This window comes from Ixodes scapularis, unplaced genomic scaffold, assembly GCF_016920785.2.
Source record: "Ixodes scapularis isolate PalLabHiFi unplaced genomic scaffold, ASM1692078v2 PGA_scaffold12__126_contigs__length_90152505, whole genome shotgun sequence".
In the NCBI taxonomy this organism is placed as follows: domain Eukaryota; kingdom Metazoa; phylum Arthropoda; class Arachnida; order Ixodida; family Ixodidae; genus Ixodes; species Ixodes scapularis.
In genome coordinates, this window is record NW_024609838.1 from 70,682,139 (window position 1) to 70,694,315 (window position 12,177).

The 12,177-nt window shown below is 47.4% G+C and overlaps 1 protein-coding gene across 1 annotated transcript in view; it reads left to right on the plus strand.

Annotated features, from left to right (window-relative positions):
* The window catches only part of LOC8041824 (cell cycle checkpoint protein RAD17), a 35,284-nt gene that overhangs the window by 4,960 nt on the left and 18,147 nt on the right, over positions 1-12,177 (plus strand). Inside the window, exons 5-7 of the mRNA XM_029971581.3 lie at positions 2,563-2,687; positions 6,261-6,313; positions 9,583-9,702. Coding sequence (XP_029827441.2) covers positions 2,563-2,687; positions 6,261-6,313; positions 9,583-9,702 — 298 coding nt within the window. The remainder of the gene's footprint in view (positions 1-2,562; positions 2,688-6,260; positions 6,314-9,582; positions 9,703-12,177) is intronic.

Below are 12,177 nucleotides of genomic sequence, written 5' to 3' on the forward strand. Positions count from 1 at the left end.
GAGGTCACGTGACCCCCGCCGATGTCGCGTGACCCCCCGATGACGTCATTGTCACTGATGACGTCACCGGCATCCACATCGTCATCGTCATCATCACTGATGACGTCATCATCACTGATGGCGTCATCAGTGACGTAACTGATGTCATCACCGGCATCCACATCGTCATCATCACTGATGAGGTCATCATCACTGATGACGTCACCAGCATCCACATCGTCATCGTCATCATCACTGATGACGTCACCGGCATCCACATCGTCATCGTCATCATCACTGATGACGTCACCGGCATCCACATCGTCATCGTCATCATCACTGATGACATCACCGGCATCCACATCGTCATCGTCATCATCACTGATGACGTCACCGGCATCCGCATCGTCATCATCACTGATGACGTTACCGACATCCGCATCGTCATCATCACTGATGACGTCATCAGTGACGTCACTGATGTCGTCACCGGCATCCACATCGTCATCGTCATCATCACTGATGACGTCATCAGCGACGTCACTGATGACGTCACCGACATTCGCATCGTCATCCTCATCATCACTGGTGAAGTCACCAGTGACGTCACTAATGACGTCATCGGTACCCGCATCGTCATCGTCACTGATGACGTCATCAGTGACGTCAGTGATGACATCATCGGCATTGGGGGTCACGTGACCCCCAAGGTCACGTGACCCCCCCTGGTTAGTTCAACCCCCCTGTGCCCTTCCCTCCTCCTCCTCAAGAGCTGCGCTCTAATTCGGCGTTACAGGGAGTTGTAAGCGGCTTTCGCTTTTTTTAGTTGCCTGGATAGGATGTCACAAAATAAGGGTATGTCACAGAATCAGCTTTCTCCAGAGGAAAAAATTTTCAATGCAATATTTACACGACCAGACTTATTTCGAGTTAGGAGCGTTTCCAAGTCATGCTTTTGTTTCAAGACGTTGACCCCGGAATAGAGGCATGTTTTGGAATTACTCGAAGGAGTCTTGCAGCATATATATTGCACTTAGTATCATATTTTTTTGGTGGTGTGGAAAGTTTATTTGGTGTTATATTTGGTGTTAAAAGTGTTTTTGGGAATTCAGTGTCCGTTTCAAGAGCCGTCTGTTATTCCCCAAGCGGTGGGGGAAGCTTTGGTACCATATCCTGTTTGCATCTGGGTCTTTGGGGAAGCTTTGCTAGAGTATGCTAGCACCATTTGGTTTCCTCACAGGGCAGAAAGATTGAAAAAACTGGAAGGCACACAAAAAGGGGCTGTTAGATTCATCCTGAATACATTCAGAAAATGGACTCCTATAAGCACAATGCTTATACAAGCCAGCATTCAGATGTTAGATGTAGGGGGGGGGGGACGATAAATGGAATCAAATATTTGTATTCCTTCTTAGACGGCAGAGAAAAATGTGTCACCTTTTCGTTCACCGCATCGTCCAGGATCATGCACACCAGTTTAGTTGACCAATACAGATTTATACAAAATGTTTTTTAATGCTAATTTTTTCCACGGCCGATTTAAGACTAAATTTACTCAAAAACAATATAGTAGTTATGCTTCCTTCGATCAAAAAGTTTACTGTTGCACCAAATAGTTTATTTTCTTAAAATGCTTTTCATGTGCTTTTTTTTCTTCCTCCGCATCTCAAGAAAGTGCTATCGCAGACAATGCAGGTTTCTCAAAAAGTTCTGTTTCAAACTGTTCGACAAAGTGCGAAGCTTATGTCCCATTCTTTAGACTCTATGACAAATTGAGAGATAATGAAAGGTTGTGGAGACTACAGGTGTAGAAAAAGGCCGGATTGGGTGTTGCAGCTCATGCTCACGAAAAGGGGTAAGGATTCTACCACTTCTGCTTTCACTCGAGAGCCCTAATGTTGCTAAAATGAAAATTACACTAACTTGATCATGCTGACAAAGATGGGGGAACACAGTATGTATCAAAATGTGTTGTGATTGAGCTGGGCACATGCGATATGCGTGTGACGTCAGGAGGTCACATGATTGTGATATGACACAATGTCATGTGACGTCGAATAATGTTATAGTGACGTCATGACAACTTTACGACAGCGTGATGTCATGTTAACATGTTAACATCATGATGACGTCATTACGATTTTGTGCGACGTCATGATGACGTCACGGTGTTACGTGACATCACAGTCTTTATGACAGTTCTTTGTAACGGTTGTTTATTATGGTCCTCTCATAGAAGTTGACTGATCAAACACATTCTGCATTAAAAAAAAAGCCAAGATCAAGCATATGCACAAGAAGCTTTTGATCGCTCAGGCCCTGGACCCTGGTTTGCTATCAGCAAAGCACAATTGTTTCACAATCTTGAGATGGCAAGTCCGAATTTTGCCAGGGAACTGAAGTCTTTTTATATGGTTCTCAACGGTCATAACACTTTTCGGTGTTGTTACAGCTTGCTGCTACAGCTGGCCGTTACGGTCGGCTGTTACAGCCAAACGTTACAGAACTCCGTAGAAATCGGCCAATAAAATGCATTCTGCGTTAAAACCTCCAATGCCTTTGCACTTTGCCTTGTGACCGTAGAGTGGGCCCCGAGGATGCAGGGGCCCGTGGAGGCCTTCGAGGCCTTCCTGTTCCAGTGCAGCCGCTACCGGCCTCTCGTCCCAAACCGCTCCGGCCGCTCCGGCTGCCCTCTCATCCTAGTCGAGGTGAGGCTCGCCCGAAGGACGCTTGGCCCCGCAGCCGCGGTTCCTGGAACGTGTCCCCTGACGGTGTGTGTGTCGCGTCCTCGTCCGTGATCCCTCAATTTCCGCCTGAACGAATCATAGAAGTGTCGCGCAATCACCCGCCTCCATCTAGGTTGTGGCAAAGCCTGGAAGGTGGAAGTGGCAGACGCCCGTTCTGCCGCTGGTTGCTTCCAGCTCGACGTAAGCGCGGAAACTACGGCAATTGGGAGCTGGGGTGCGGCGACGACGGTGTCCATTGGTACTCCTATGACCTGTGTTGACCTACGACCTATGACCTGTGTTGCGACATCCGACGGCAGGACACGCCGGCTTGTGCGGCGCCACTTGTTGCCACTTTGGGACCACTTTCAATGGACGGGCAGTACGGGACACCAAATGCACTGGTCAAAGACACATTCTAATCATCATAGCCATGATGCCTCGAACGTGTCTTCGATGGTTCTGTTCGGCACCCTATACCTCCCACGCATCAGGAGTGGTGCCAGAGCGGCGACGGATTCGCGCCGCAGAGAACGGCGTGCGAAGCCATGTCTTGTCGGTACCCTGGCAGGAACACACGTTTATTGTGCAACAAACGAGTACAGAAATCACCCGGGCCCGCAGAAGCATACGTGTGCTCGTGGGCAGGACGCCATTGTAATGGATGGAAACGGCGTTCCTACTCTTACACAGAACGACGCACCGGCATGCTTCCGGCAAAAAAGCAGTTTCGAGTCCCAAAAAGTTACGGATGAAATCCAACCTGCATGTTACCAAACCCGACAAGTTACAAACTTTGTAAACTTAAACTTGCAAAGCACAAGACACTTACACAGAACGAAATACCAACTTAATGACAGCGAAGAAGTTGAGCGAATGCGAGGGGCGCTGTCGTTGCGTCATTCCGACTCGCGTCTGCTTTGGTTTATTTCGACCGTCTCGCGTCGCGACCCGTAGCAGAACGGGCATCTATCGCATCCACCGACGCCACTGCAGCGCCGTCCGGATCGCAGCCGGCAGCAGCATGACACTTTTCTGACGTCGCCGGGTGGAAAACGCAAAGACTGGAGACGTGTTCCAGGTGCCATACTTGTGGTGAATTACGTGGTGTTGCTCAACGTGTGACCGCAACGGGTTGTTGCTCTGGCTATGAGAGAGCATTTGGGGCTCCTCCCAAACCGAAGATTCCACGGACACCTTGGCAGATCTCATCGTGTAATTTGAGCTGCGTTTAAAAACTGATGCGTGTCAGTGACATCTGGAGGTGAGAATTTTGTAGCTGTTCCGTGAGGGTTTCACGATGCATTGGGTTACTTCGTGAAACCCTCGTGGAGGCGGTGTGGGGGAAACTAGTTAAGCGTCAAATGACAGTGCACGGGGTGTTCTGGTGCGTTGCGGCTTGGATAGAATGAAACTGCGTTATTTTCTAATTTTTAGGAGTAGGCATGTGTAAATACATAGTAGATGTTAATTTCGAAGCGAATTCAAAGTTAATTGTGGTTTGGGCCAAATATTCTCTAATCGAATATCGAATGTTTTCTCCGAGCATTTCACTACTGCACCATTTTTAAATAAAAACTGCAGCTGAACTCGTAAAGTTAATTTTCGAGCTAACTGTATTTTTTGGACTGGCCTCTGAAAGGCCAATGTCTACATTGGGATGGCAACTAAACTGCAAATTTTACGCTGAATTATACCTATAGAGATGTCAAACTACTACGCCTAATTGAGCAGATTTATAAATTTTTTTCGCAGATATTCTTTCTTAAACTTCGAATTTGAGAAAAGAAAAAAAAGAATCGTAAATGATGAAAGCATGTCGTCAGGCCATCTCTACCTAAAATATACTCTCGCATAATAGCCGCAGTTTAATTTTGAAATTTTTACTGCAGTGAGATATCAGCATTCGCAAAGTTTCCGGGTGTATGTGTGCATCATCCTGTTTTGAAAGTGGGCTTTTCTTCTAAGCACGCGTCTGCTGTATCTGTATTTCTTAAAGTGGTCATTGCGGCAGGTTAGCCCCCCCGCCAAGCGTGCTCCTCACCAAGCACCGGTGCACTGAGGAGAGGCAACACTCGTGGAATCGATCTCCGCGGGTTTTGCTTCTCCGCAGTGCAGCGACGCTCGGTAAGAAGCGTGCTTAGCGGGGCTGGCCCAGAGCCGCATATTTAGACTTTGGCCGTTCGTTGGGAAGTATAGCAGACAAATGAGGAGGTGCCATTGGCCGAAAGCGGACTGGGCACGTTCCAGGGCGTCTTCAGAAATTCGAATGTGGCCAAACAGAAGCCGGAAATAATACCCTGGCGGTGGTCGCGAGAAACAAACTTGAGAAGTGCGTTGAAGTGACTCTCGGTGACTGAAAATATGGTGCACGTGATATTTCAATCACGGTCATCCAAAATCATGGTGGAAGAGTGCGACTAGAGAAACGATCGACATAATCCGTACGCCGAGGGCCAGGAATCTACCGTCCTAGTGGTCACACTGTGCGAGCGAAACAGCGTTGAGCGGCACATTAGTTTCTTACATCTTTCTGCATGATCATGATCGAAACATCACATGCACCCTATTTTCAACCGGCAAGGGTTACTACACTTCACTCTTACGTGCTTATTAAAACTATATACAAACATATACCTTTGATTATAACAGTTTCTCGCTACCACCGCTAGGGAATTCTTTTAGGCTGCTGGTTGGCCGAGAGAGCATGCCGAGCCCATTTTCTGCGTCTGGTGCACGCCCTGGCTCTGCCCGCGCCTCCCACATACCAAACTCTCTGTATACACGGCTCTGGGCTGGCTCGCTACGACAAACACTTCGAAAAATACAAATAGCACGTTATTCGAATCTACTATCCAAATAGTCGCACAATCCCTTTGGGGAGCCTTTTCGAGAAGAAGCCCGCACCATTCGGCCTTGGAATATGGAGAATTGGGTTAAGAGTGCACGACCTCATCAGCTGTGTTTGAACCGTGGCAGCCGTTTTTCTGGATAGCGCTAGCGAGGGCTACAGCCACTGACAAAATGAGAACGGCAGAACGTGTCTTTCGAACGGCCGGCCTCCGGCACGCACTCCATGCGTTGCACCCTGTTTTGGTCGATAGTGCGCACTCAAAGCGCACGAGGCGCCGAGGCGTTGTTGAAGGTACGAAGCTTGAGCTAGAGGTGGGACAACTGAAGCTCGTGCCTGCCATCCTCACCTTGACTATGGCAGCCTTGGGCAAGCCTGTGCTTAAAATTACACGAGTCAGCTCCTTGTTCATAGAGCCAGGCATCTTGCATGGCACGCTAGGATGGAGTTCCTTACGGTTCTCTGTAGCACAAGTGCACACTCTGTGCTCTTGCACTCGGCACCGATTTATGGTCGCGTTGGCTGGCATATTTTACTGGGAATGATATAATTGCCGTTGCTTTCGCGTCCTTGAATCAATCTATAATTCTTGTTGTAACAACGACAGTTGCTCGTGCAGACTTCGTCGCGCATCATTGCGGACTACGGCAGAAGCTAGAGCCCTCCAGCTGGGCAATTGACCCGAGTGGCGTCCTCTGTTGCAGGACCTGCCCAACGCCTTCCTGAGGGACGCAGACGCCTTCCACCAGGTGCTCAGGTGGAGACTCTTGGTGACCTTCTGGGGGCCTAAGGCCCGTTCATGCGTTTGCGTACGACTGGGTTTTAAAGATCTATTGCATCGAGAGAACATGCCGACAAGCTGGCACCATCTATGAAGTGACCTTGCAACCACATTTGACTAGAGTGAAGATCTTGCGGTATTTGAGAGATGTATGCGCTACCTACGAAAAAGGGTTGTTTCTAACCTTGCCAAAAGTCTTTTGAGCCAAGAAAGAAAGCATGATGCTCAAGAAATAGGAAACATGCGGTTCCCACGAGCATTCCACAGCTACTCGAGAGATGACGCCAGAGTGCGCTCCCGTTGCAAGAGATCCCAAAGTTTTGAGGCACCTGGTTGTAAGCAGTGGCAAGTCTGTAGACCAGCTTTTAGGCATCTTTCATTTGCACCCTGCACATGTCTCAAGATTCGGGTTAAAAAAACTAGGCTCTTGCCATACCTTTCTGGGGCCTCTCAGATATGTACGGTTATTATAACTGCTGTATTGTCCCGAGAGATGCCTTGCCCCCAAAAGATAACCCGCCCCCTATTTTTGGCACGATTTGATATTTTTTCAAAAACACCGAAAGATAGCCCACTTCTAGTATAATCGCAAGGCCTTGCGTCCAATGGTGACTTCGGCAGAAATGGCGTTGCTTAGAGCCACGGAGGGGGAATGAGCGAACGTTGCCAACTGGGAAGGACGGTCGTCTTTGGTTTGTCGCCCCTCCCTGCAATCACAAGTTTTGCGGGTTACAAAGTCTAAAAATAGCATTCTTTAGCTTTTTTTTATCCCACGTGAAAGTTGACTAATTTCTTGTTTTCACGAGATTTGCTTTCTGTTTTAGGGGGGCTATCTCTTGGGTTGTTACGGTTGGCCGTAGGTTTTCCAGGGGTTATTTATCAGGAAAATCTACAAATGTTTCTTGGTGTTCGTTCGTTCTTACAAAATCGGTGTATTTCGGTGGCTTGTTTCGTACGAACGCCAAAAACGGCAGTTATCTGTGAAAACTCGTAAAAAAACTAGGAGTTTGAATTCGATCAACATTTTTTATACACCCTTGTAACGCTTCACACTTATCATAATGTGACAGTAGTTGCGAACCACAGGCAACAAGATTGAAGCGGGGCCAAAGACCGAGTATACTCTTTAACGTAACCGTCCGGAGCTTTTCGCTTTTTTTGCATCGTGCTACTCTTCCACTTCGTGCGATCTAAAATTTAATTGTTCTCAAACAAAGTGTTTCTACCACAAGGAAGGCAAATTGCTCTTGCTTCTTTCGCAAGATTCAACCAGTGTAGTTTCAAATACTTGCGTACAGCTCTGGCCAGGAGAGAACAAAAACATTGTAACAAGATTAAAGAAAACAGCGTAAAAACAACACAAAGACAAGTGAAAGCAAACACACTGCACTGTTCGACTTGTAATTGTCCTTGTGTCCTTTTTTGCTCTGTTTTAGTTCTTTCGATCGTGCACTGACTCGCCCAACTATGCACCCTGCTGCGTTAAGACAATCCGCGGTGACCGACCAACTGACTTAACTTTCACGTGACCGCCATATGAGTTTTCTGATTCTATTGATTCGGGACCTGTAGAGTGCTTCACCCTAGGTAAGAGTACAAACCTGACAAACACCTGAAAAGAGAGAGTTTCGCCGAAAATAGAAAAAGTGCCCAGCAAACAATTTTCGAAATCTGCATTTTTTTTGGTTTTAGCGACTATTTTTGGCACTGGTGGTTCAACCTGGGTTGGTCGCAGGAGCAGTGGTGACATTGTGGTCGTTCTCAAGCCTGTCGACTAGGATTATCGAAAGCTTAAAAAAATGCAGTGCACGGCCTATCATGATCGCACCTCTTGGTCTGCGACTAGTTCTTCGGCATTCTACTCTACCGATGCTGTAACCCCATTGGCTGCGGAGCGATGATAAGATGTTCGGGACTCGACTTGCCCCGCGCTTCTTTGGCTGCTAGACCCTGCCGTCTGAAATTCATAAAGAAAGTGGGGTGGGCCATGTCTCGGTGGGTGAGCACAAAACTTTTAGAAAAAGTAAAAAAAAAACGCCCCCTTTTCTGTGGGTATCTAGCATGACTGCACAGGAGGTACATCAAACTCAGAACTCTGATTAGTCTTGTTGTTTTATACGAGAAATGCTAACGAAAGAATGTTTCACTGCCTGCACACGTGCGATAAACAATGCCGATCGGCTATACAGCGCAAATGCTCGTTCCATGAAAGCACGCTTCTAAAACCGCTGTGTTCCCTTCGTTAGGTTCCCTAGCCATTTGCTCATCCATAGATTAAAAAATAATTGGAGTAAGAAATATGAGTCTACAAGAAAATAAAAAACCAATTGGGCGCAACGAGTGAGTAAACAGGCGAATGAAGTGATGAAGAGCAATGCTGGGGAAGCGGGAAACCCGGCGATCGCGTTGGCAAATATTTTGGCGTCGGGCCAAGTCGGGCGCCTTGTAAATCGCAAGAACCAGACTCCTGCGCAACTTTCTTGTTTGGTGCATACATGCGTACGTCTGTGCACGGCGTGCTATTGACACGGGTTGGGGCGGCATTGCTGCGTGGCGTGGACGGCACCACGAACATGGAGTTCGAAATGGGGCGCTCTACAAACTTCTGTGGCCTGTGTTCCAGCAAATTTTTATTTACCCATTGGCTTTGTCTGGAACATTGCACAACCTTATCAACTGTGGTCGTGTCGTTCTAGGACAATGATTGGGTATTCATGGTGACCCTATTTTTGTGGAGACGGACTTGGACGCTGCAGTAGTTTACGCTCTGCAGTAGTTTGCTGACCTCGAGATGAGGTACTGCTTCTGTTATAGTTCCAATCTTTTTTTTTTTTTCCGAGCAAACATTTTTGTAAGCAAAACAAAGTTTAATTTTTTTATCTCCATTGTTTTCATTTCACACGCATGCACTCTGACTTTGGTGTCGCAGAAATCGAGGAGGAAATATGTAAATAAAGTGAAGCGTCTTTCCATTCTTCGTTTTACTTTGTTACAGACGTCCTCCAACCCCAAGATTCAAGTAGGATGAATATTCGTGGATTGGGGGGGAGTCCACGTTGGGGTACCTGTAGGGGTGGGCGATGTTTCGGGATATTACGATATATTGCTGGGCGTTTATGGAGGAGTTGACGACAAATTCAGCTGCCATGCGGAGAAACGGGGTTCATACTCCATTTACCATTTTCTGTCTGTGACAATATCTGCGCTTGAGCCAAACAGACAGCACACACGTGGCTCCATCCCAGGAGGTACTGGAGGACCTGCCGTACGCCCCTGGTGTTCGTGGTCAGCGAGTCTTCGGACAACCTCGAGTACCGCCTCTTTCCCAGGGAGCTCGTCGCGGAGCTGGGCGTCTCCAAGATTGCGTGAGTGCATCGAGTCCTTTCGGCGGCCTTTCGAAGCGCCGGGAGCAGAGGTCCTCATCGAGGCAGTTTCGACACTTCGCTCCGACTCAATGCACACGGCAGCGGCGGCCTCCAGTTATGCCATGGTGCCCGGAACATGGCACCGACCGGCATGTTTACCACATCCTAAAAAGTTGTCCCTCGATTTCTGCCCGACGGCCCACAGAAGCTTCGGCGGCCGGGGGTTGGGACTAGTAATGGGCCTAACTTTTGCCGAATCAAAAATTGGGCGCCGAATGTTGAGATTCGGCAAAGCTGAAATTTTGTCAGACTTTTCAAAAGATTCAGCAAAGATTCGTGAAAAATACATTGTTACCAGACTTAACGTTGATATTTAGTTTTTTCCACCGAAAAAAGGTTTTATGTGTTTTGTTTCTTAAATGCAACATGTAATGCATGTTGACACAGTTAATTACTAAATGAGGCGATATTCTACAAGATAATTGTATCAATGTTGTTTTTGTTTTTACTGGCAATTTTAATGACTGCTCGCAGAAGTGGCGTGACAACGAGCTTGGGCAGTAGCGGGTGCAGTCATGAATCACGCTACGAGAGTTTCGGTTTTGAGGCATCATCACTGCAAGCCACTGATCTCTCTGCAAGAGTGTGTACTTTTTTAAAAGGAAGAAAATAACACTGCATTCTAGCTATCTCTGGGAATCACCGTTTTTTGCGCAAAAAAAAAATCTAATGGTTGCTGAGCCTCCACCAGAAGAGATAACAATATTATTGTAAATATGCATGTTTTTGGAATTGAGTTACTTGACGTCAGCTTTGCATGAAAGTGTGTGTCCCATATTCGCAACGTCTCATTTTTAACATTTAAAATGCCAGTTTCTGGTGTTAGGACACACACAAACGTTTCGTAAGATAGGGAGAGTTAGGAACGTTGAATGTGCAATATCGAGCATGATAGTTGTTTTTAGTTTTATGCAGATACATGGGGGGGAAAATCGCAAAATAATGCTAATTGAAAAAGCAATACTATTTTGTTTTGGCACACACTACTTGCAAGCCGAAAACAGGATTGTTTTAATTGTGAGGAGTGCTTTAAACTATTTGTCAGTCAATGTTTCAACTACCTCGTTGCATCACTGGAAAGGTCAAATGAAAATCACGTCATCCAGAATGTCCCGTATCATTTGTCGCTTGCGCAGTGGACTGTGTGAATAACTGGTCGGTCTTCTGTTCTTGAGGCAGAAAATTTAGAAGAGAACCACACTCACTCACAAACGCACAGTTACCGTGTTGCCTACTCCACACCTCGCCGTAACCGCTGGTTGCACTACACTGTACAACGGTAACTGCACGACTGCACGGCATCCATTTGCAATCCATGGCCCTGTCGCATTCTTGCGCGTGCGCTGACATTTGTCGAATTTTTGCTGTTGCATTCGCGCGTGCACAGACATTTGTCGAATCTTTGCCGAACTTTCCTTCAAAAGTTTGGCATTTGCCAAACTTTGCCGAATCGGAAGTTCGGCAGATTCGGTGCATCACTAGTTAGGACGCCACAACAATGGCAACACTCGCATTTGCTCAAACGTTTGGTCGCGACTTTCACGCCCAACTGCCGGGGTCGCAACATCCGACTGATAGACGAGCCAAGTTTTGTAATGTCCTTCGTTGCCACTTCGGAACCACTTTCGACGCATGGGCAGAATAGGACGCCTTACACACCGGTCTGAGGTGCGTTCTGGGCACCATCGTTTTGCCGCCGAAAAATTGTCTGGCTCCACGGTTATGCTCGAAGAAAGCCTCCCATGGGATGACCGAAAGGGGTGCCTGACACTAAATTCCTTCGCTCCTAATACTGAATTTAAGTGACCATTTTTCTCGCTAAGGGTCGGCAGTTTCAGTCGCCGATGGGAAGAGTGTGGCAGGGAGCAGTTTCATTTCTCCTGCCTTCCGCACCTTTGACAACGCTTCGGTGTCTCGTGAGCATGGAGAATGCACGCGCAGGCAAAGCACGACGAAAGGCAGTGTGCGCACGCCTGTGTTCGTACTAGGTGCCCTTCCATTCTCATGTTGTGACTATGGTTGCTTTGCCACCAACCCAATTAAAGGGTTTTATGCGGGAAACCTTACCGTTGGGTACCCCGTGTTTCTACCGCCCTCGCATTGATACACGAGCGGCCAAATTTCGATGCGGATAGACTTTTTGCTGTTATACAATCCGTTTGGTGTTTGTTGGGTTGTGCGGTTCTCCCTAGAGGCACCGAATGGGCTACACCCCGGCGTAATGACTCTTGCAACCGCCTCATTAAATGCTTCAAATCATTGTTGCCGGTTATCCGTGGTAAAATATCCGAAATTAGTGGAGCCGCTTTTCGTCGTGCTGAAATGTTTACAGAGCAAAGCGACGTCGCCCGAGCTTCTTAACCTCCCGTCTAGAGCTCGGGAGATTGCATTTTCTAATCTTAACTATCGCTGATG